Below are 26,832 nucleotides of genomic sequence, written 5' to 3'. Positions count from 1 at the left end.
GGTGAAGCCCCAGGACACCAGTGGCAACAGGTTCTCTTTGTTCTCCAGTATTAGGGGTGTCTTTCATAGATTCACATACTTGAATATTCCCCGTCGTCGAAGTGGGAGTCCCACGTTACATAAAATAGCAATAATGCTAAATATATATATGTGTGAAAACATAATACATAATAAAAGAAGAGGTAAATACAACTGAAAACCTCCAGAACAATTCCTACATAGTAATGCATGGTAAAGAGAAAAAAACACTTGTAACACATTAGTGTCATTATGTTAGTCCAAACTACAGCCAATCAGGCGCAAGCACCCTCTAGAACCTTCTCCTCAGAAGCTCCAGTCCTCAGATTTTCTACCGCACGTCGTGTGAAGGGAGTCTCCCTGAACTCTGCTCAGTTCTTTGCCTCAAATCTTCTACTTCCAGTCTTCTCAACATGTCAAGTAAGAAGTCTTTATTCAGACCTTGCTCTTCTTGTGGGAAGTTGCGTCTTTTTGATAAGGACCCCCACCAGAAGTGTATTTATTGTCTATACCCTGAGCATGAAGTTGGCAGCTGCAAGTTCTGTAGAACTTTTTCTACAAAGACTCTGAAGGACAGAGAAGGCCGACTTCTTCTTTGGCTCCAACCTCTAAAAGACTAGGATTCTGCTCTGTCAGACGCAGAGAGTTTTCAATCTGGTCCTTCTACAGCAGCCTCTAAGCGTGGTAGTGTACAGGATATTCCTTCTCCTTTCCTCAAAAGGAAGAAAATGGCCCTGCCTCTGGCCTCTGTGGTATCTCCTACCACTCCTACTACCGCTACGCCCAAGAGACCTGGCTCTCAGGCGTCTTCTGCTGCCTCTAGGAGTGTTTCCACGCCTCTAAGGGTTCCGTCGTCTACGAGCGTTCCAACTACGAGATCCGCAGTGTCTTCATCGTCGACGACGACGCTGACGACGACATCAGCTTCTGCTTCGTCGATGACGGTCTCGTCATCAGCCTTCACGTCGACGAGTTTCTTTGCCTTTCCAGCCTGTCTCGTCGACGATTCCCATCACCTCGTCAGCGAAGAAAAATTCCACGTCGACGAAAGCCACTAAGAAATCTTCATCGTCAACAAAGATTCCGTCGACCAAGGCCTCGTCTACGAAGATTCCGTCGACCAAAGCCCCGTCGACGAGGGCTCCGTCTACGGAGGTTCTGCCTACGTCAACGACTCCGTCAACGACTGCACCGTCGACGACTGTACCGTCGACGATCACGCCTACGGTGGATCAACCATCGACGGTAATTCTGACGGCGACTCGATGGATTCTTCCAAATTGTCTGTCAAATCAACACCGTTGACAATAGCGTCGACGGCACCGTCGGCGGTGGCACCGGCTTCCTTTGCCTCGTTGCCTTTAGTGCCTTTGAAGACTTCAGGATCCTCTGGCACTGCTGATCTCTCCCAACGTCGCAGTAAGGCTCCGTGCCACCAGTTATCTGCTCCAGAGCTGCAACCACCTTCTCCAATGTTTGCCTCTACCTCGGAGCATGACACCGATTCTGAGAATGAAGGTGACACGTTTGGAGCAGCCCATAGTCCCTGTGATTTGATCATCAAATGTCAGGAGTCGGATTATGACGAAGATGGCGGAGACCAAGAGTCTCAACTTGAGGAACAGTTTGTCCAAGTTCCTATGGCTACGTTACCATTGTCCTCAATCTCCAATCTTCAGCATATGCTGGACGACTACAACCGTCGTTTCCCAGAAACACCGCAAGGTACTCCTGTGCAATCTCCTGCTGCCGTTGCACTGCCTCCACCGTCTCTTCCACCGACTTTGCCGCCCACAACGTCGTCCCAGGTTCAGACGTCCATCAGAATTTAAACGACTGTGTATCCGCAGGATGCGGATGATGAGGCGGTTCCAGAATGAGAGGACGGAGAGGTCCCTGAGGATTTGGACGAGGATGCAGGCGAACCCGGTATGGCGGAGTGGGACGAATACCAAACGCAGACGCCCTCTCCTCAGCCAGGAGACTCTGGTGATTCACCTCCGGTAGATATCGCCTGTTTTCATCTACTAATGTATAAAGCGGTTCAGCGTTTCAAATTACCTAGAACGCATCGTGAGGAGGACTGTTTCCTCTACGATTTTAAAAATAAGCCTTACAAACAGGTCCACACGATTCCAATAATCGATCTTGTTTGGAAAGAAGGACTTAAACTCATGCAGGCTCCAAACACGTTACCTGCTCAAGTACCGCGCCTTGAGAAGAAATACAAGGCCCCAACCGGTTCTCCGGCATGCTTGATCTCTCACCCTAAGCTGAACTCAGTAGTAACTCAAGCTGCACAGCGTAGAGCCTGGACTCCAGCGTCTCCTATCACCTCTGGGCCAGTCACCCCACCGTGCACACTCCCCGTGAGTGAGCCCGTTCCCAAGTGCCGCCACTGCTCTCAACTGTGCCCCCGACCGCTGGAACTGCTTCTGCTCCACCTGGATTGCGGTTCTCCTGTGCCTCCTTGTTACCTGCTTGCTCCCCCCTGCCTTTCACCGCTTTTTTGCTCCTTGGAAACTGCTTTTGCCTCTTTTTTTCATTTGCCGCTTTTTGCCTCATTGTAACCTGCTTGCTCTCCCCTGTTAGTGTGCAGCGTTAACCGACGTATTTTCTCTTGCCCCCTGTGTTTTTTTCCTCAGCCGCTGGTCCCCTCATTAGGATGCCCAGCCCCTGCCGTGTTTCCCGCCACCTCCCCGCCGCTGCCCCCCTGCGGCCCCGCCCCTTCCCTCGCTCGCCCTTCACATTCGCCACCCCGCTCCCGCCTCCCAGCTGACCCTCCCTCGCTCCGCCCCCCCCCCCCCCCACTCTCCACATATGGCAGAGAGGCGTACGCGCCGATTGTGCGCCGAAGGCGCGCCAAAGGCAAGCCCGTCTGCGCCCGTCCGTGCCTGGACCGCGCCCAGCGCCAGGACCTCTGGCCCCCGCAGACCCCAGCCCGCCTGCCGGACGTACGACGCCGCCACCTTCAACGCACTCAACGCCGGCCGATTCCCGGGCTGCTACCGAGCCACACCGAGACGCACCCACGGACCCTTCTGCTGCACCTCCTGCAAGTTCTCCTGCATCCGGACCTGCACTACTCAAGCACCAACTAAGACCAAGGCGAGCAACAACAGCAGCCACCTGAAATGCATCCTGCTCAACACCCGCTCCGTCCACAGACACGCTGTCGAGCTCTGGAACCTGCTCGACACCACAGCCCCAGACGTCGCCTTCCTCACGGAAACCTGGATGAACGCCTCTTCAGCGCCCGACATCGCCATCGCCATCCCAGACGGCTACAAGATCATCCGAAGGGACCGCATCAACCACACCAGAGGAGGCATCGCCATCATCCACAGGAACACCATCCGCATCACGACCAACACCGACGACACCCTCGCACCCGCCGAGCACCTGCACTTCCAGGTCCACATCAACCCCAAGACCACCCTCAGAGGCACCCTCATCTACAGACCCCCGGGACAACGCACACAATTCAGCGAAGACATCGCCGACTTCATCAGCCCTCACGCCCTCTGCTCCGCTGACTACATCCTCCTCGGGGACCTCAACTCCCACCTGGAGAACAACAACGACCGCAACACCATCACCCTGCTGGACAACCTCGCAAACCTGGGACTCAAGCAGCAGGTCACCACCCCCACCCACTACGCCGGTCACACACTCGACCCCATCTTCTCATCCAGCAAGGACATCGCCTTCAGCCACGCCACCGGACTCCACTGGACGGACCACAGCTGCGTCCACTTCAGCTTCGGGAGGACCACGATCCACCACCACCAGCAACAGGTTGCACGCAGAAGCTGGAACAAGATCACAGCCGACCAGCTCGCGACCTCCCTGAGTATGAACCCTCCCACCAGCTCAACGAACCCAAGCCAGGCGGCCTCCAACCTCACGAAGTGGATCAGCGACTGCGCAGACGACCTCGCCCCCCTGAGGACCCCGCCTAGCAGACCCGGTAGCAAGAAAGCCCCATGGTTCACCGACGAACTCAAGAACTCCAAGAAGAACTGCCGAGCACTCGAGAGAACCTGGCGCAGAGACCCAACTCCGGACAACATGGCTGCCCTCAAGCTCGCCACCCGAAAGCACCACCAACTCATTCACGCCACCAAGAAAACCGCATTCAAGGAACGACTGGACAACAACGCACACAACAGCAAGGAACTCTTCAACATCGTCAAAGAGCTCTCCAACCCCAACGCCGGAAACAACGACATCACCTCATCACAAGACCTCTGCAACTCCCTCGCCTCCTACTTCCATAACAAGATCGCGGACATACACAAAAGCTTCAGCACTCAACCGACCCACGCCACGACCGAACCATCGCCCCCCACCACCACCCTCCGCGCCTGGACTCCCATCACCACCGAAGACACCGTCCGCACGATGAACTCCATCCACTCCGGATCTACAACTGACCCATGCCCTCACCACATCTTCAACAAGGCCGACGCTGTCATCGCACCCCACCTGCGAGACATCATCAACACCTCCTTCGACACCGCTACCTTCCCGGAGAGCTGGAAGCACGCCGAACTCAGCGCCCTACTCAAGAAGCCATCAGTCGACCCCACCGACCTCAAGAACTACCGCCCCATCTCGCTGCTCCCGTTTCCTGCAAAAGTCATCGAGAAGACCGTCAACAAGCAGCTGGCCGCCTTCCTCGAGACGAACGGATCCCTCGTCCCCTCGCAGTCTGGCTTCCGGGCTAACCACAGCACCGAGACCGCCCTGATCGCAGCCACCGATGACATCCGAACTCTGCTCGACAACGGAGAAACAGCGGCCCTCATCCTCCTAGACCTCTCCGCGGCCTTCGACACTGTCTGCCACCATACCCTAGTACAGCGCCTCAGCAACGTCGGAATCCAGGAGAAGGCACTGGAGTGGATCATCTCCTTCCTCGCCGGAAGGACACAGAGAGTCCGCCTCCCTCCGTTCAGATCTGAAGCCACAGAAGTCATCTGCGGCGTTCCTCAAGGCTCCTCGCTCAGCCCAACCCTCTTCAACATCTACATGAGCCCCCTCGCAGACATCACACGCCATCACAACCTCAACATCATCTCCTACGCCGACGACACACAGCTGATCCTCTCCCTCACCAACGACCCCGCCACCGCTAGAGCCAACCTTCACGAAGGGATGAAAGAGGTAGCCGAATGGATGAAGAACAGCTGCCTGAAACTGAACTCGGACAAGACGGAAGTCCTCATCCTGGGATCCTCACCCTCCGCCTGGGACGACTCCTGGTGGCCCCCCGCCCTAGGCAGCGCACCCAAACCAACAGACCACGCACGCAACCTGGGCTTCATCCTGGACTCCTCCCTCTCCATGACCAGACAAGTCAACGCCGTCTCCTCATCGTGCTTCAACATCCTGCGCATGCTACGTAAGATCTTCCGGTGTATCCCCACCGAGACCAGGAAGACGGTCACCCAGGCCCTCGTCACCAGCCGTCTGGACTACGGCAACTCCCTCTACGCCGGAACAACCGCCAAACTCCAGAAGAGACTCCAGCGGATCCAGAACGCCTCAGCACGACTCATCCTGGACATCTTCCGTCGCAGCCACATCTCCGGACACCTGAGAGACCTGCACTGGCTCCCGGTCAACAAGAGAATTACCTATCGACTCCTCACCCACGCACACAAAGCCCTACACAACCAAGGCCCAGGATACCTCAACAGCCGCCTCAACTTCTACGCTCCCAAACGCCAGCTCCGATCGACCAGCCATGCCCTTGCCGCCGTCCCCCACATCCAAAGAGCCACCACAGGGGGACGGTCCTTCTCCTACCTCGCCGCCAAGACATGGAACTCCCTACCGACCCACCTCCGCCTGACCCAGGACCACCTCGCCTTCAGGAAGCAACTCAAGACCTGGCTGTTCGAGCAGTAGCGGACCCCCCTCCCCTAGCGCCTTGAGACCTCTGAGTGAGTAGTGCGCTATATAAATGATATGATTGACCGCGCCTCCCGATAGAGAGGGTCGGCGCCTAGACGCTATTGGCCGCAAGTTTTCTACCATGGCTTCCACTTCTGTTCGAGCAGCCAATGCCTTAGCCATTTTGGGACGCTATGACCGGCAGATGTGGTCGGACATATCTGCATTAGTGGATCTAATACCGGAGGCCTCCAAGGCGGACGCTCAGCAGATTCTTCAGGATGGGAAGAGAGCATCGGAAGAAATGATCGACTGTGCAGTCGATATTGCTGGTACAGGTTTCCGTCTGCTTGCAAGTGCAGCTGCCCTCCGACGCCAGGGTTGGTTAAAATGCACCTCCTTGATATGCCGTATGATGGTGAGTCGCTATTCGGGTCTCACATAGATGACATTCTAGAGTCTATTAAGAAGGACACCGATACTGCTAAATCATTGGGCACGTTGCAATTCCGGAAGCAGCCCTTTCGAGGTGCGCACGGACGCGGCACTTCTTCCACTTTTCGAGGAGGACAACAGTACCGCTCCTACAATCAGGGCAACCAGCGTTACGCATCCAATCAGCAGCAGTCCAATCGTCAGCAGTCCTCCAAACCCTATAGGGGGAAGTCCTCCTATCGCGGATCCACTCCTAAGCGCCAATGACTTTTATCATCCCCAACGTGTTGGAGGTCGAATCTCTGTTTTATTCTCAGTGGTCCTCCATCACCTCGGACCGCTGGGTTTTAGACAAGGGGTCATACCTTAGAGTTAGTCAAGATTCCTCCTTGTACTCCACCATCTGGCCCGCCTCCTCCACACCTCGAGGAGGTCTTTTTGTTCAATAATATGTATAAATAACTTTCTGATTGAGGTTACATCTGGTTATTAGACTTTGGCACGTGATACCAACCAGTGTGTGACTGATTGTCCACAATGCTTTATTGAAAGTCTGATTGTGGTCCTATACAGCTTTTAATTTAAGTTTATATCTTCTTTGACTACACTTGCTTCCGATTTGGTGTCGGACTAATTGTCTACATTGCAGTAATCTCAATTTAATGGAGGTATGCACTTAATTATCTGGCTTTCGATTCAGTTGCCTGACCTTCCATGCTAAACTTATGAAGAGTCAGGCTCCATTCCTTATCCCAATATGGCCGACACCATGTAGCACCACGTAGTACGTCTGGTCACGTGACCGCAATTCAATACTTTGGATGCCGGGAAAACGGCAAAACTCGTTTGTGGTTTCCCGTAAGTAATCCGAGCAGTGATTTATTCCCCTTCAAGTAAGTTATGTTTCCGATTCCACCGCTGTAAAGTTGTAGCTTTCAGCCGTTATTCTTCATAACAGCTCCCTGATGTCCCTTTGTGGTTCTGTTTCCTTACAGTTTCAACGAAGCTGTTTTTGATTTAAGAGATGCCCCCGAATTGACTTCTGTCTATAAGAGGCTGCAGGTAAGACATTGATATTTGTGGGCACCTTCATGTGCTTCTGATAATATGACCCGGACATGTCTGAGACTTAATGATATCTCATTCTGTCCCATATAGGATTAAACTATCTCCTTTGAGTTTTGTTGTGAATATCCATTGATTTATTTATTTATTTTCTCACCTCGACACTGGAGGTGTGGGTGCCTGTCGATTTGGGACATGACCACTGTATATATAGTTGTACATTTTTTTTTAGTCTTTTGGCACAATGTGTTGGCACTTTTATTCACTAGATTTCACCACTTGGTTTGGTGTGGGCAGACGATCTAGATTATGTTATCAAGAGTGTTTATATACAGAGTTGTGACTTTATGTACATTATCTTGTGATAGGTCCATGGAGCAACACATGTCCTGATGATGGTCTCGATGAATTGTACTATAAGAGACCGAAACGTCGACAAAATGACACTTATTTGTAAATAGTATCAACAATGATTGAACTATAATTTTGTATTTATTTTTGCAAAATTATTGTATATATGGTAGATATGTTAATACTAACCATATCCTGTACAAAAGTGTCATATGGTACGGCATAAATTGAGAAACTGTGGAAGCAGTACATTGCTATTTTGCTAAAGGTGGATTGACATATGATGAATACACATATTCATACAATCTAAGATGAATATTATTCAATAAAAGAATTGATATACTGTATGTATTATTCTTGAATATTATACAATTCATGTTCACTGCTGTGACAAATTTACAATTGTAAAGCAAGTTCTGAATGATTCCTTTAGGTACATCCTACGCAAGTTGGCATCCCACACCCCGGTTCGTGCGGGAATGCCCTTTTGATCGATTGGTGCGATCTATTCGCTTACGCTTTTCCGCCGATTCCGTTAGTACCGCGGGTGCTGTGGAAGATGCGGAGGCAGCCCTGTCACATCCTATTGATCGCTCCTCGTTGGCCCAGACAGGCATGGTTTTCGGAATTGCTTCTGCTGTCCCAGTGCGAGCCCATTCCTCTGCGTCCTCGTCCAGACCTCCTAACGATGGACAGGGGCCAAGTGTGCCATCCGGATCCGTCAACGCTACAATTGTCAGCATGGAACCTGAGCACCTTGAATTTGCAGACTTAAACATATCTCAGGAATGCAGAGACATCCTCGCTCATGCTAGGGCTCCGTCTACCATCAAAACTTATAACCTCAAGTGGAAGAGATTCTGTCATTGGTGCGTGGCAGCAAATGTCCATCCAATCCATTCTACTCCGGAGCAACTTCTTCCGTTCTTCTTAAGTCTCGCTCAGTCCGGACTTTCACATGCTACCTTAAGAGTTTTCCTAGCTGCAATCTCTCGCTTCCGACACGGTGGCTCTTCCTCCCTCTGCTCATCCAGAATCATATGGCAGTTCTTCAAAGGGCTCTCCCGAAAGTTACCACCTGTTCGGCGCCCTCCTCCACCATGGCACCTCAATGTTGTACTATCTCAACTTATGAAGGCACCATTTGAACCTATCCATAGGGCTGATATCAAGTTCCTCACCTGGAAGGTTGCGCTGCTTTTGGCTTTGACTTCATCTCGTCGCGTAAGCGACCTTCACGCTTTCACTATCAAGCCACCTTATCTACAGTTCAAACCTGACGGCATGGTGCTTCGCACCAACCCCTCTTTCCTACCTAAAGTGCCTACGGATTTTCATCTGAATGAGCCTGTGCTCCTAAAAACTTTCTTTCCGGACCCAAGGTCTCCGATGGAGCAACGCTTGCATTCTTTGGACATCAAACGATGCCTTAAATTTTACATTGCCAGAACTGCCTCCTTCCGCAAGTCCGACCAACTGTTCATTGCTTATGGGCGACTGCGTAAGGGGCATCCAGTTACCAAACCAACAATTGCCCGTTGGCTTTCTTCAGCCATTACCTTCTGCCATCAACAAGCAGGCAAACCATTGCAGTCTTCAGTGAGGGCTCATTCTACGAGGGCGATGTCTTCATCCACCGCCTTGTTTGCCGGTGTGCCACTTCATCAGATTTGCCGTGCAGCGACATGGTCCAGCAGGCACACCTTCACCAAGCATTACTGCTTGGATGCCATCAATGAGGCGGATACCGCAGTGGGACAGGCAGTGCTTCGTCATCTTTTAAATAAGGTGAGCCTCTGTTCCCTCCTCCTTTGTGTTTTCCTGTGATTGCTATGAATGTTTACATGACTGTATTATTACTGTCTTTGGCTTTTTCCATATGTGCCTAGCAATCTCAGCTCTACGGAGGTTACTGCTCTCTATTCTATTCAAGTATGTGAATCTATGAAAGACACCCCTAATACTGGAGAAGAACAATTGTTACTTACCTGTAAACATGTGGTTCTCCAGTATTGGTGTCTTTCATAGATTCACATACGACCCACCCTTTCCTCCCCTCAGAGGCTCTCTTCTCCTCATGCACTCTAGGTCTTTTTGGTGCTACGAAAATCTGAGGACTGGAGCTTCTGAGGAGAAGGTTCTAGAGGGTGCTTGCGCCTGATTGGCTGTAGTTTGGACTAACATAATGACACTATGTTACAAGTGTTTTTTTCTCTTTACCATGCATTCCTATGTAGGAATTGTTCTGGAGGTTTTCAGTTGTATTTACCTCTTCTTTTATTATGTATTATGTTTTCACACATATATATATTTAGCATTATTGCTATTTTATGTACCGTGGGACTCCCACTTCGACGACGGGGAATATTCAAGTATGTGAATCTATGAAAGACACCAATACTGGAGAACCACCTGTTTACAGGTAAGTAACAATTGTTCTTATAGTTTGAGTCCAGTTACCCCAGATCCCTGCGGCACTCCTAAAAAAAAGTTCGACAATTGCAATTATCATACATTGATCTGTTTAGTATGTTTTTGCAAAATGTTTCGCTGGTAATATTAATTTATCACCAGCAAAACTCGTTTTAATCAAATATTGTAAATATTTGTACTGAAGTAAATTAAAATTACAATCCCATAATTCATAATGATCTTAAATGAATGTCTAGGGCTTGGAGGTCCATTTCTCAGTGACGTCAGCTGCAGCCATTGGTAACAGCATGAAGGTTTATATAAATGATACACTACAGGACAATAAATGGAAAGTCAGAGAAGCCCCTGCCAGGAGTCGAACCTGTGACTTCTAGATCATGGGTCTCGCAGATGTGCCTCAACCTACTAAGCTACCTTATAAATGGATGTCATGCCAGTAAAGCTGATAGAGAATATACTCAGCCCATGTCTTACTAAAGAGACAATAATTACATCCAATCTCCATGAAGCAGTGACTCAGATATTAAGAAGTAGAAACCCCTAAAGAGATGAAGAGGTGACGTGTATGACACAGTATTCCTGCCATCCTGGAAGCAGCATTTAAAACTCAGAGCAAAATCATTCTGCTTTGCTTGACCAGGTGTCAAAACCTCACGCCAAGTGACCCCTCACCCCTGACTTTTTGAATCAATATCACTTTGCATTTTGGAACATATGGTAACCCGGAAATGTTTGTGGAGTCACAAATGTACTGCAGGAGGCCGATATTGTGTTGTATTCTTATGCTCACGTTACAACAACACAGTCCACAGATAGAAGTTTTAAAACCTGACAAAGAAATATCAGCTTAACTCAGTGGTGATGGATCACAAAGCATTAACATTTTCAGTAAAAAGGAGACACATAGAAACCTATTTAGTGGCTGATTCATACAAAGAGAAACCAGAAAACTTGGATAAATCACGGCTACGCCACTTAATCGCATTTTGTGACCCTAGGCACATATTTGACTTTTTTTTTTATTTAATATACCTGGTACGTTACAATAAATACATCAATACAATAAAAAGACTTCATATAATCAATGCAATGGTACACACATACTTGAACAGTAGAGAATCGGCAGAAATACATAATACATAAATATCTGATTAATATGATAAAATAAAATCAGGGGAGCAAAGTCATATATATACACACTAGGGTACCCTAATTGGAGGTCTCTCTCCAGACAGTGAGGGGAGCCCAGATCCGGAAGCCCATCTCCCTGATCCTCCTACCTCTCCGATTATATAGAGAGGACTCAATATTATGGATACCGAAAAGCCTAGCTAACCATGAAAGTGGGTGCTGCACTCTCCTTCCATCCTGCCGCCACCATAATCCGAAGGACTGCCACACATATGAACACAAAGGCCTCCTTATCACTGTCTAGGGCTAAATTACTCTCGCAACCTGATATCATAAGGGTAGGGGATAGGATGATCTTAATACCTAGCAGCCCCTCCCAAAATTTCTCAATCTCAACGCAAATTCCATTTAATTTCTCACAGTGATAAAACATGTGGATCAGGTTAGCCGGCCCTTCCTGGCACCTTGGACATTTGCCATCCTCCCTTTTACCCCATTGGAATAACTTAGCAGGGGTAAAGTACAGATTAAAGAGAGCTTTATACTGTTGTGCTGTTAAATTCATGGAGCGAAATAATTTGCCCGCAAGTTGTAATACTTTATCTAAATCAAAATCAGGATCCCCCAGTTTCCCCATCCAAGAAGTCTCACATTTATCCATATCATCTTGTTCCTGATCGATTAAAGATTTATAAATCACTTCAATTCTAGCTCCTCCTTCTAATAAATAATCAATCACATTTATTCTGCCCCCTGGGTGAATACGAGGTCTGATGCCCAGCAGTGTTTGGTGGATCTGGAGGTATTTAAACCCATGATTGGATGGAATACCAAATTTACATTGGATTGCGGTAAAACTCATTAAGTTATCCATATTCATATCAAAAATATCACCCACTGTTTTAATTCCTTGTTGCTCCCACATATTCCCCATCCTGTCATTGCTGAACTGTGGGAAACTGCTGGAATTCCACAATGGCGTATATAAAAATTAATTTTTTTAATTTTCGGAATTCCCAATACTTTCTGGACAGCTTTCCATACTCTCGAGATTCCATCCATTACCTTATACCGAGTTTTACTGTAGTAACATCTCTCTGTTCTACACAGCAACAGACCATAGGCCTCTCTACCAACAAGCAATTCAAAAATGGATGGAGGATTACCCCTCCCAAAAGAAGAGTCAGCTGAATTTATAACAGGATCAAATAATATAGCCATCTGGCTCAGTAAACAGGCCCAATGGTAAAATCTAATGTTGGGGGCTGCTAGCCCTCCTCTTTCTTGTGGAAGCGACAGTTACCTCATAGATCTTCTAATTTTACCATAGCGCCAGATAAAATTAGCAAAAACTGACTCTATATTCCTTATCCATCCCTTTCCTACCACAAGAGGGATCGAACGAAAGAGATATAGAATTTTAGGGAGCATAGTCCTCTTCTAAACGTTGGCTCGAACTAATTATAGATAGATGGATGGTATCTATTCTCTTTAACTCCTGCACAATAGACACAACTAGTGGAGCAAAATTCTCTTCATTAATTAAATCGATTACCAGTGTTATCCTAACACCTAGATAGATTGCCGAGTCAACATAGCTCCCATCCTGTCTTTCCACATTGTCAGTGCACACTATTTGGGGTTTGTGCTCATTCAGGCGATAACCCGAATAACTACCATAATCCCTAGCCATACACGTGAGAGCCTTCATTGCCGCCGCTGGATATGTGGTGATTATAGCCAGATCGTCAGCATAGGTTAACAGTTTGGTCTCATGTCCTTTACACACTACTGGTTTGCAAAAAGAATTGAAGTGCAGGGGGAGCCCTGCCTAGTCCCACAAGAGATTAAAATTTCTTCTGAGCTGCTCCCCATCAACTTGATCCTAGCACTAGGTTCGACATACATAGCTTTGATGGCTCTCATTATCTTGGGGCCAAAGCCCCTCCGATCCAATATCCCCCATAAAAAATTCCATGTCACGCGGTCAAAGGCCTTCTCAGCATCCAAAAGGATCATTGCCATCCGTTCCCCTGCAGCAGCATGCACATCAAAAAGAGTGATAACCCGTCTGATATGGTCTGTTCCTCGACCTGGGATAAACCCATGCTGCCACAGAGAGACCAACCCGGGAATGACCCCTCCTAGCCTTTTGGCCAAGACCTTAGCATATATCTTCGTATCGGAATTTATGAGGGATATTGGCCGGTAAGCACCGGGGCCCTCCTGGGGCTTCCGCTTTTTGTGAAACACAACAATGTTTGTCTCTTTCCATGAGTGCGGGGTGTTCTTGGTATACATTATGCAGTTGAACAGGTCTACCATCATAGGTGCTATAATATCCTGTAAGCACCGATATCATTCTAGTGGTATACCATCTGGTCATACAGCTTTCCCTGACGTTGGAGCCTGTATTGCTTCAACTATTTCCTCCTCTGATAGACCTTCATCTAGCGCCAGTCTACCCTGCTCAGTCAATTTGGGGCCCAGATCGTCATACATTGAGCTAGAGAAGTCTGTCCTAGGCTCCTCTTTATATAAAGCCTGATAATTCACAAATGCTTTTAATATTCCTACTACCCTGCTGCTTGATCCTTAGAGCCAAGAGTTTTCCGGCCTACTCCCCAGTTTCATACATCATTCCCCCATGTATTTGATATTCGTCAGCTGCTTTTTGAACTATCAGTTTGTTTAACTCAGCTTTAATAACCAAGACTTTCTGCTGGCTCTCAGCGACCTCCCGCCCCCCAGCTATATCTCTAACATGTAATTCTTCTGCCTCTGCCAGTTGGGTCAGGAGGTTCTCATTCTGGGCCTTAGCTTCGCTTCGCAGCCTGGTGGAATAGCTAATTGTTCTCACCATCATTATCTCCTTGCTTTTCAGCCGGGGAACCTGCAGTCATATCTACTTGCGGCTGAGCTTGCGTAGCTGTACCGTTAATGTTGTAGTTACCAGCAGCCGAGCCATCCTGAGATCCCTCACGGACACTCTCTAGACTCACCTCATTGCCAATGCGAGTAATTCCATTGCCGGTACTTGACATCGACACCGGCACTGCCGCGCCTGCTTCAGTTTGCACGTCCTTCGCCCGACGGAGCAAATCTGCTACCGAGGGACCCGCGGGCGATTTTTGGTAGTTACTCCGCCCCTTCCTCTCCTAAGCGCTGGCGGGTCCGGGTAGTGAATCTGTGGAGGGCGGCCAGGAGAACCTAGCAATGCCGCCGCATCCGCAGCAGCCTCTAAGCGGGTCTTGCGAGACAATGCTGCCGCCGTCACCTTCGCGGAACCAGCCACCCCCTTCGGCGCCATTGACAAGCCGTCCTTCACTAGCTGCACCAGGAACTGCAGCAAGTACTCCTCAATGAGTCGAAAGCAAACCTAAGCAAAGAAGAACCTACCATCATCAAATACATGCAAAGCCTGAACACGACGGGCCACCAAACGGCAAAAATATATAAGCTCCTCAGCCCCACCACATCCGCATTGAACAAGAAAACAACGAGCACATGGGAACAACTCCTGGGCAGGCGGCTAAACGAGGACGAAAAGAGCAAACTGTGGCGTTCGTCGTCAACAAATAAGATAACCCCACAACTAGCACAGACAAAATTCTGGCTCCTCCACAGAGCATACTGGACCCCGGCAAAACTCCACAAAACTGGCATAAGAGACACTGATAGCTGCTGGAACTGCGAAAAAGAGAAAGGCACCCTAGAACACCTGATCTTCGAGTGCCCCAAAGTCAAGAAGTTTTGATCAAGGGTGAACAACTTCATCAATGACATCTTCAACAAAGACATAACGATCAGCTTTGTGAGCCTTGCCACGGAATACATGACAACAGACCTAAACAGCAAAGAGGAAAGAGACCTAATGGACATACTGCTAACAGCAGCGCTAAAAGTTATCCTGACAAACTGGAAAAACACAGCCAAAGCGAATTTTAATACTTGGATAAACTGGGTGACATTTCTCAGAGGAGCAGACAATATAACCGGCAAGTTCTCAAAGGAGCACAATGCTAAGGAGGTGATGTGGGAACGCCTCAACGCACACCTGAACACCCCAAACACTGGATAAGAAACCCAACCCCCTCTTTCTATTTCCTTTTCTCCTTTTCTCTTCTGACGACAACGGTGCCGCAGTTCTATTATGTTTACTATACTGTACTGTATATATAACCTCTGATATGCACATTTTATATTTTAATAAAAACATTTGAAATAAAAAAATACTCTGTTTTAAGCAGTTTCTGCTGCAGGGGAATTGCATCGGGCTTTGGCGGAGGGGGGAGGGGGAGATCACGGAGGGGGGAGTGGGGGGGGTATCACAGTGCTTTATTCTGCCCGGTCAGTCTCTACTTGAGCTCTGCCACAGCTAGCACCGCTACCGGCATCCTCTGCACATATTTGACTTCACTGACCCTCAATTATCTTCACTATTGCATATGAAAGCAACTTAAAATCCGTAAGTTTAGAATACCAGTGCTACAAAAACCTATTGCATTTGATTTAATAGAGTATAAAGTTTCTTAATCTATAAGAATCTGGGAGGTCCAGCTTTAGAGTGAGAGGGACCTGACTGCCTTCTCCAAAGGTTCCCTCACTCCCACCTTCCAACAGTGCCACTCATCTCTTCACAGCCCCTTTCTCACATGCATTTCTTTAGTTTTATAGCGCTACTCATGCCAACTCTAGGGTGTCAGAGCACTTTACATCAAACACACTTTAACAGAGGCAACAAATCTTATATGAGTAAATCAGTCTATAGGAAATGTTACACAAACCAATGAGGATTACCGTTCTGTGATCTGCATGTACACGTTCTTTGCAGCAGGTATATTAACCCTTTGTGCTATTTTATGATGAGTCAAAACTGGCACTAGACAAAACCTCCATCTCCCTCCAGCAGAAACATTTATGAGCAGCGTTATCTTGGCATTTTTATTGTTACCTGAAAACTGCTGACTACACAAGGAAGCAGCAGGTGCTTATAAAACCCAAAGTTATTTCTCAACACAGCGCAACTCCCAAGTCAGAGTAGGCGCTGCTGCACCCGTCGCACTGTCTGAAACCCGCCGAGAATCTAGGTTACATACAGGGCTCACGTGACAACTGTCTTGCGTCTGAGGTCACTAATATTAGCACTGTTGTCGGGCCTAGGGCAGGAATGGTATCTAAGGTCATGTTTCAAAACAATCACTTTCAATAAGTACTTCCCAGTGCAGCGCTATAATGTGATATATTAAGATCAAAGCTCTGCAAGCCAAAGAAATACACATTTTTGAATTCTACAGATACTTTATTATATCTTACATGACATTTGGTGTATGATTCAAATGGCAAACATTTTCTGGGCTTGTTATAAATTGTAGAAGGAAAAGAGATATGTAGCAGTCAGTTTCACATGAGGCTTCTGGTTTGTCATGGCAACATGTGGGAGGGTCCTTGTGAGGAAGACTATTTCGAATGTCGGTGTTAAATTGAGGATTGACAGTTGGGCCAAAGGGAGCTTTTTATTATTTAAAAGGGTCTCTGCTTGGCTCTTGGTCACACTGTTATCACTGCAGAAGGATGGTGGGGTGGGCGGGGGGGCTCACAGCAGCCTCAGCTCTGTTCCTCCATTGACATAGAAGAGCGGGAAGAGCCTCTCTGTGAAGGGGGCCTGCAGGAAGGAGTAGAGAAGCTCCATGGAGTCAGCATTGTAGAGGGACAGCCGCCCCCCCTCGTAGTCCAGATACACCCCCAGCTTCAGGGGCTTCTCAAGAGGGGTCAGATAGGTGGTGAGAACGGAGTACTGACCTTCCCACCCCCTGTGCACAGCCCAGACTCCCCCCTCAGGTGACCATGTGAAGTATTCCTTCCTGTTCACAGACTCTGCTAAGACCCCCACATCCCACCCTAACCCCACCTGCAGCAGCTGCACCTCCCAATAATGTCTTCCGGAGGTGAACCCCTCACTCCCCAGCACACATTGGAAGCAGGTGAATCTCTTGGGGGTGTCTGGCAGGGGCTGTGCTGTGTCCGTCTCTCTCACTCGTCTCCCCCCCTCAGACAGGAGGAGCTGAGGATGAGCCGTGTCAGGATCCAGAGTCACCATCACTGCAGAGAAGAGATTCAGAATGCAGAATTAGAGATTTAATGGCACAAATAAAGGCTGTAATCACTGCTTCTGTTTTACATATGATTAATGTACACCACACTTGGAAGGAGCACGCGGCGCTAGGGAGCGTGCAGCACTAGATTGCTCGCAGCACTAGACTGCTCACTACACTGAAGCGCTCATTCATCTAGAGCGCACACTACACCAAACAGCACTACATAGGACATTCTACTACACACTACACTGCACCACGCAGTATACTACACACACACAGTGCGCACACTGTACTACACAAAGCACTGCAGCAGATAGGGCACTGTACTAGTCAGTACACTGCATTATATGGTACTGTGTGGCAGAGCTTTTCCAAGGTATACAGTACTACTCAGTTATGTGCGTTGCATGGTACAGAGTAAGAGAGCTACTAGAAGGTGTACTGTACTAGTCGGTACACTGCGTTAGATATCACAGAGTGGCAGAGCTACTCCTAGGCATTCTCTACTAATCCGTAATAATCAATAGTACAGAATATGACAGCTACTAGCAGCTATACTGTACTAGTCAGTACACTAATTTGATGGCACAGAATGACAGAGCTACTCCAATGCCTACGTTACAAGTCAGTAATCTATAAGAGATAGTACAGAGTAACAGAGCTACTGGAAGGTGTACAGTACTACTCAGTACATTGCATAAGCTACTCAGTACATTGTATAAGATGGTACAAAGTGACAGAGCTACAACAAGGTAAACAGTACTAGTGAGTCCACTGTATTAGACTGCACAGAGTGGGAGAGCTTCTATAAGGTATACAGTACTAGTCAGTACACTCTGTTAGATGGCATAGAGCAACATACCTACTTCAAGGTATATTGTAGTAGACAATACATCACATTAGATGGCACAGAGTGACAGAGATACTGCAAGGTATGCAGTACTAGCCAGTAAGAGAGCTACTAGAAGATATATTGTACTAATGTGTAAATTGCATTAGATGGTACAAAGTGGAAGAGTTACCAGGGGGTGTACTCAAGTCAGTCCACTGTACTGGATGTAACAGAGTCACTTCAAGGCATACTGTACTTGTCAGTACAATGTATTAGATGGTATCGGGTAACAGAGCTACTACACGGTATACTGTACTTGTAAGTACTATATGTAAGATGGTACTGAGCCAGAGAGCTTCTCAAAATATAGAGAACAAGTCAGTACACTGCATTAGATGGCACATAGTAATAGAGTTAGTCAAAGGTATACTGTGCTAGTCAGTACACTGCATTAGATAGTACTGAGTGACAGAGCTACTAAAAGGTATGCTGTATTAGTCAGTACACTGTGCTACATGGCACAGAGTAACAGAGCTACTCCAAGGTATACAGTACTAGTCAGTACACTGTATTAGATGGGGCAAAGTGAGAGAGGTAGTAGAAGTGTAGTGTACTAGTTAGTACACTCCATTAGATGATACTGAGTGACAGAGCTACTAAAAGGTCTCCTATACAAGTCAGTACACCGCATTAGATGGTACAGAGTGACAGGGCTACTCCAAGGTATACTGTACGAATCAGTACCCTGTATTATATTGTACAGAGGGCAAGAGCTACTAGAAGGAACACAGTACTAATTAGTACACTCCATTAGATGGCACAGAGTAACATAGGTACTAGAATTGTATTGTACTAGTCAGTACACAGCATTAGATGGTACGGAGTGACAGAGCTACTAGAAGGTATACACTACTTGTCAGTATACCACAATACGTGTCACACAGTGACACTCCATTAGATGGTGTAGAGTGACAGACCTACTTCAAGGTATGTTGTACTAGACAGTACACCGCATTACATGGTACAGACTGACAGAGATACCACAAGGTAAAATGTACTAATCAGTAAACTACGTTATATGACACTGTATTAGATGACACAGAGTGACAGAGATAGTCCATGGTATACACTACTACCCAGTTCACTACATTAGATGATACAGAGAGACAAAGCCACTCCAAGGTATACAGTACTAGTCAGTACACTGCATTAGATGGTACAGAGTATCAGAGCTACTAAAGGGTAAATTGTACTAATCAGTACACTTCATTATAGGGTAAAGAGCAACAGAGCTACTCCAAGGCAGCCAGTACACTGCATTGGATGGTACAGAGTAAAAGAGCCAATAGAGGGTATACTGACCTAGTCAACATACTGCCTTAGATGGCAAAGGGTGACATACCTACATCAAGGTAAACAGAACTGTTCTTATGGGGGGTAATTCTTTGATGTCTCCTAAAATCGACTCCTCCGCTCTGGCCAAAAAACAGCTGAAACCTAGAACTCTAAGAGTTATACAAACTTACGGCTGGACTCTGGATATATTGGATCCTTGGAGGGCGGCATGCCCAACCATGATCGCCTAAACCTGTTCCAGGCAGATTTTATACCTCATCATGCATCAATTTTTTTCTTACTTCTAGGAGACTGAGTTTCAGCAAGAAGAAAATCCTTCAGAATGGATTCTCAGACTATGCAATGTTGATTCTTGAGTTACAGTTAGGGGACTATATTAGGACTCCTAAAAGATGGATGCTAAATAGGCAATATTTATCAGAAAAAAATTGGGTGCTCTTTATTGAAACCGAGATTGAAGAATTTCTCACACTTAACCATGGCTCTGCACCTTTATATGTGGTTTGGGATTCACTCAAGGCTTTCTTTCGAGGGCTAGCCATTGGGAAAGATGCTGATAATCTTAGGAAAGCTAAGGAAAAAAACAATCCTTAGAGCAGACAGTACAAAGGTCTCTCGACGCATTTCTTAGCAGCCCCACAGTTCTTAACCCGCGGCAGCTTGATCAGGCTAAACGGGATCTTAGCGAAAGATACTATCTTAAGAGTGAATACTTTTACCAGCACCATGGATAAAACATTTATGGTAGGTTCCTTGCGTGGCAGGCAAGGGAACAGGCTGTTACTAACCAGATAACTGCATTGAAATGTCCTTCAAGTGCTTCCCGTACTGACGACCCAGTAAAAATAGGTGATATGTTACAACATTATAGGTCTATATACGGCCAACAACAGATTATCGATATCACATTCCGGAGAGGGTTCCTCCAGAGAAAAGAATTGCCGGCATTCTCGGATATAGAGAAAAAAAGTATGGCAAGGCCATTTACAAATGTTGAGCTGGAAGGGATCATAAAAAATCTTCCAAGCAGCAAAGCCTGCGGCCCGGATGGCCTCCCTGCAGAATTTTTTTAAGTCTTTTGTACTGCCATTTAGGATTATTTTTCACTGTTAGCTAATTCGATTTTAGAAGGTGGGGCGATACCATTTTAATTCAGAAATGGGAATATAGTCAGCTTTTTGAAAAAGGGACAGGATAGCGAAGATCCTAATTCTTACCGCCCCAGCACGTTATTAAATTCTGACTATAAAATAATCACCAAACTTTTAGCTAATCGTTTTAATCAAAATGCCTCGCATTTGATCCACTGTGACCAAAATGGTTTTATTGCTGGCAGGCAGCTCGGCACAAATATGAACTATTAAACGGAAGCATTGGATTATTTTGAGACTAAGAGGATTTCTGCTCTAGTGCTCCTTTTAGTTGCTGAAAAGGCATTTGACCTAGTTGTCCGGGAGACCCTATTTTTTATTCTGCAAAATGTTGTCATACCTCCCAAAATTCCGGGGTTGGTTCAGAATTTATATCTAAATGCTGAAGCCAACGTAATCATTAACACCTCAGAGGCTGACCAGGTTACAGTTAAACGGGTGACTAGACAAGGGTGCCCTCTGTATCCAGTACCATTCGCCTTGTTTGTCGAGCCATTAGCGATTGCAATTAGGAATAGTATTGAAATCTGCCCTCCACTTCCAACTATGGCGAAGTTGAAACTATATGCCGATGACATCATGCTTTTTAGAAAGCCTGAGAAGGAGGCCCAAGCAAAAACTTTAGAGATCTTTGAGGAATTTGAGGCATTAGGTGGATATAAAATACATTAAAAAAAGACAGATATCATACAGTGTGGCGGAGCATGTATGGATCTACACCCCAATATTCTTTCTAGTTTAAACACAAAACCTAAGAGGTATCGGAGTGTTTATTTTTCAGCATAAATAGTTGATTTATACAATTTGAATTTCACCCCAGTTTTACGAAAAGTTCAGGACTTATTTCTTGATAGAGCTCTCCCCAATTAACCGTCTTGGGTAGGGTTGCTTTGAATAAAATGACTGTCCTTCCACTATTCAATTTCCTTTTCTCTGCGTTTCACTGTATTTTAATCAGCTCCTTTTTTTTTACCAAAATAGAGTCTATGTTTACAGCCTTCCTTTGGGCAAAGAAGGCCCCTCGAATTGCACTAAGCACTTTAAATGAGGAGCCGGAAAAAGGAAGATTAGCTCCACAGAATCTGAGGTATTATTACTTTGCATATTTTGCACAATATAGATCGAGATTTAAGCCAGAACTACAATCATATCTTTTTATTAACTATTTTATTAATTAAATTTGCAAGGAAAATCAGATCCACTGCCCATTAACAATTGTTAAATCGCATAAATTAGTACAATATCAGTGTGTACAGTGGTTTTTCCAAACACAGCAGGCTTTTTATAGAAGATACTCTATCCCCGCAACAACTCCTCTACCATGTTATCTAGCCCTATCTTATTATCTGTGATTAGAGAATCTTCAATAATAACACAAAAATGGGCCAATGCTGGATTCCGGAAAATCTCTCAATTTTTTTGATAGATGGCTGAGCATAGCTGAAATGTCTCATTTGATCGTTAATTACTTCCTTCTTCTTGGGTCGTATAATATTTTCAGTAAATTCCTGAGTAAACTTGATTTGGTCCAGATCAGAGAACGGAAACCCTTAGTATACGAATTATTAGAAGATACTGCATTTAAGAAACCTGGCGAAAGGAAAAAGCGCTTAGCTTCCATCAAGGGTATTAATTTGGAGAAGAAAGCCATTTCGAAATGGGCTAAGCATGAGGGGATGGAAATCTCAGCGAGTATGTGGTCAGCAGTCAAAATCTTACTTTCAGCATGTTAAGGGGAGTAATTGGCAGAGGATGTTATTTTTTAGTAAATGGCTACTTTATAGAACTCCACTTTTTCTGTCTAAGATGTATACCAACAAACCAGCGCAGTGCTTCCGTTGCCTTAAACATCCTTCAGCCGACTGGGTACATATTATACTACAATGCCCCTTGATCCAGAGGTTCTGGAATTATATCTTTTTTTATTTGGAACGTGAATGTGGTATTTTAATAGGATCGAGTACTTGGCTAATAATATTTGGCTTCAAACCAGACCTTCTTTTCCCAGACAAGCTTGTCAAATTATTAAAGATGAGCTTATGTGATTGAATTATGGGACGCCCATGACCCGGATCGCAGAATGCGTCCCTCGCTGGATAGCTTTACCCCTCTCCATGGCGGGCCGGGCATCCTTCATTAAAATGGTGGTGCTCCCCCAACTGCTTTACCTCTTTTAAAATATTCCGTACTACCCAGGGGCCTTTTTCTTTAAGACGCTAAAATCGGAGCTGACGTGCCTTGTATGGGGAGGCAAACAACCGAGATTGCCATGGAATGGAATGATTCGACCTTTCTCACAGGGAGGGTTTGGAATACCAGATTTTTTATTATACTATATGAGTGCACAAGCACATTATGCATGGTTTTGGGTGGAGCAGCCACGATATATGCCACAAGTTGCGGCCGAACACTGGCTTGCACACCCCATCCCAATAGATGGTGTCATATATGAACCTGTTGGAGCTAGAGACAGGGTGCCGACTGCCCTTACATGTACGTTCACAGCATGGCAATGCATAAGACACATGTTGAACGTCCCCATGTTGTATTCTCCGCTTTTGCCTCTCACTTACCACCCGACCATGCCGCTTCTCCAGGAGACCATTTTTCATAATTTCAAAAAGTGAACCCACATCCGCACCTGGGGGGACTTATAACGGCCAATTCCGCACTATTGAGCATATGTTTCAAGGCATACAGCAAACCTCACTTGATGTTTTTCTGTTCATCCGGCTTAGACCAGGGATACGATCTATTACTCCGGATTTCCCAGCTGAACCGCAGGTATTAGCACCATTGCAGCTGATGCTAAAGACTACCACGGTTAAACGCCTAGTCTCACTGATCTATAGAACGGTACACATGCAGAGGGAATTACTAGCTACAATGTCCCACACAAGGTGGGGGGAGGAGTTGGGGATTGACCTTACGGTTGGTGTGCTGACCAGATCTCGGTCCAGGCAGCACTCTTTCCCGGTAGCTCCGCCAGCTGATCCACGCCACTTCTGACCCCAGCAGCAGAGTTCGAGCCTCGCGCCCGACTCGGCCACAGGTTTCAGTGATTATTGTACTTACGCGCTTCTGGCATCAGCGCTTGTGGGATTTTGTGTTCACTGTGTGTCCTTGTGCTTTTTCCTTCCTTAAAGTTACAGGTTGTGGCCTCATTGTACGATCAGCACCGTAGCGCCTTACTGCCTCTCGCCACTTAGCCCCGCCCCCTCCAGACTCTCGCCCGCCTCCTCCTTGATCCCGTCCACCTCTCCTTGATAACGGCGACTGCTGCTGGGGAGCGCGTGTGCTGACCAGACCTAGGGCCAAGCAGCACTCTTTCCCGGTAGCTCCGCCAGCTGATCCATGCCACTTCTGACCCCAGCAGCAGAGTTGGAGCCTCGCGCCCGACTCTGCCACAGGTTTTCAGTGATTATTGTACTTACGCGCTTCTGGCATCAGCGCTTGTGGAATTTTGTGTTCACTATGTGTCCTTGTGCTTTTTCCTTCCTTAAAGTTACAGGTTGTGCCCTCATTTTTATTCATTTCAATCCCTTTTGCGTCCCCTGCCCTCTGTGCCCTCACCGCTCCCCGCATACCGCTGCGGCTCCCCTGTGGCACGCCCCTTCTTCTGTGTCCTGTCCCCATTGGCCGCCCGCTCCCGCCTCCCAGCTGCTCCTCCCTCCCACTTCGCCTCTTATGGAGGGTGCCGCGCGAAAGTGCGCAGCGGCGCGCCGCTGGCACTCCGAAGGCACGCCAAAGGCAAGCCCGTCTGCGCCAATCCGCGCCAAGCGCCAGAACCCATGGACTCCGCTCCCACCGCAACGCCAGACTGCAGTACGACTCAAGCACCCTCCACGCACTCGACACCGGACAAGACCACCCCTGCTACCAGGCCACCCCGAAGCACACCCAAGGGCCCTTCACCTGCCGGAACTGCAGCTTTACCAGCATCCAGCCCGCCAAACCACCAACCAGAGAACCCAACCACCTCAGATGCATCCTCCTCAACACCCGCTCCGCTCGCAAGCACACCATCGAACTTTGGGACCTCCTAGACTCTACCGCCCCCGACGTCGCCTTCCTGACAGAGACCTGGCTGAACGCCACCTCAGCACCAGACATCGCCATAGCCATCCCACAAGGCTACAAGATCTCCCGCAGAGACCGCACCAACGGAGTTGGAGGCGGAATCGCCATCGTCCACAAAGGCACCCTCAGAGTCTCGACCAACACCAACGACACCCTAACCACTGCCGAACACATGCACTTCCAGATCCACACCGACCCCAACACGACCCTCAGAGGAACACTCGTCTACAGACCACCCGGACCACGACCACAGTTCAACAAAACCATCGCTGACCTCATCAGCACGCACGCCCTCGCCTCCACAGACTACATCCTCCTCGGGGACCTTAACTTTCACCTCGAGAACAACAACAATGCCAACTCCTTCGCCCTGATCGACAATCTCGCCAACCTTGGACTCAAACAGCTCGTGACGACCCCCACCCACGCTGCCGGACACACGCTGGACCCCATATTCTCCGAAAGCCCCTACGTCTCCTTCAACCACACCACCGAACCCCATTGGACCGACCACAGATGCGTCCACTTCACCTTCAAGAAACCCACCTCACACCTCCGCACCCAACAGTTGCCACGCCGCTGCTGGGTCAAGATCACCAAGGACCAACTGACAACCACCCTCGCCCTGAAACCACCCACCGACCCCATCGACCCCGACACCGCTGCGACCAACCTTAAACAGTAGATGAACGACTGCGCCAACATCCACGCCCCTCTCAAGATCTCCACAACCAACCACACCAACAAGAAAGACGCCTGGTTCACCGAAGACATCCAAGCGCACCAGCCGCCGGAAGCTGGAGAAGAAATGGCTCCACAACCGAATGCCAGACAGCCACACAGCCCACAAGAACGCCACCCGCAGACACCACCAACTCATCAGGACCACCAAGAGGACCACCTTCAAGGACCGCCTAGACAACAACGCACACAAACCAAAGAGCTCTTCAGCATCGTGAAAGAACTCTCCAACCTCAGCTCCAACACCAACGACATTCCTCCATCACAGGTCCTGTGCGACTCCCTGGCCACCTTCTTTCACCTCAAGATCACCGACATCCACGACAGCTTCAACTTCGACACCCCGCACCCACCACCGAGACTATCACCCCGCGACCCCCACCCGCACCAGCCGCCTGACCGCCTGGTCCTCCGTCAGCGACGAAGACACCATCAAAACTATGAACTCCATCCACTCCGGATCCCCATCCTACCCCTGCCCTCACCACGTGTTCAACAAAGCCAGCACAAACATCGCGCCCCACCTCCGAAAAACAATCAACATTTCCTTCGAGACAGCAACCTTCGCGGAAAGCTTGAAGCACGCCGAGATCAACGCCTTACTAAAGAAACCCAAGGCGGACCCCAAGGACCTCAAGAACTTCCGGCCCATCTCCCTGCTCCCCTTCCCGGCAAAAGTGACGAGAAGATAGTCAACAAATAGCTAACCTGCTACCTCGAAGACAACAACATCCTGGACCCTTCCCAAGCCGGTTTTTACAGCAACCACAGCACCAAGACCGCCCTCATTGCCGCCACCAACGACATCAGGATCCTAATGGACAAAGGAGAAACAGCCGCCCTCATCCTCCTAGACCTATCAGCAGCCTTCGACAAGGTCTGCCAACGCACATTATCAGCACGCCTCCATGACGCCGGAATCCAAGAGAAGGCCCTGGCCTGGACCACATCCTTCCATTCCGGCAGAACCCAGAGCGTCCGCCTCCCACCCTTCCGCTGAAAAACCACCGAGATCATCTGCGGCGTCCCTCAGGGATCCTCCCTCAGCCTGACACTGTTCAATGTCTACATGGCACCACTCGCCCACGTCGCACGACAACATAGCCTCTACATCATCTCCTACACCGACGACACCCAGCTGATCATCTCCCTCACCGAAGACCCCCACACAACCAAAGCCAACCTCCACAGAGGAATGAAGGCCGTCGCCGACTGGATGAAGGACAGCAGACTGAAGCTG

General features: G+C 48.0%; 1 protein-coding gene across 1 annotated transcript in view; it reads right to left on the bottom strand.

The window, feature by feature from the left end:
• Window positions 1-16,620: 16,620 nt before the first annotated feature.
• LOC147710191 (E3 ubiquitin-protein ligase TRIM39-like) overlaps window positions 16,621-26,832 on the bottom strand; it is a 236,689-nt gene continuing 226,477 nt past the window's right edge. The window contains exon 6 of the mRNA XM_086920877.1: window positions 16,621-17,436. Coding sequence (XP_086777003.1) covers window positions 16,931-17,436 — 506 coding nt within the window. The 3' untranslated portion in view covers window positions 16,621-16,930. The remainder of the gene's footprint in view (window positions 17,437-26,832) is intronic.

The sequence above is a fragment of the Lissotriton vulgaris genome, chromosome 5 (genome assembly GCF_964263255.1).
Source record: "Lissotriton vulgaris chromosome 5, aLisVul1.2, whole genome shotgun sequence".
Lineage (NCBI taxonomy): Eukaryota > Metazoa > Chordata > Amphibia > Caudata > Salamandridae > Lissotriton > Lissotriton vulgaris.
The sequence above is the reverse complement of the archived record's forward strand: the minus strand, read 5'-3'. Positions and strand labels throughout refer to the sequence as shown.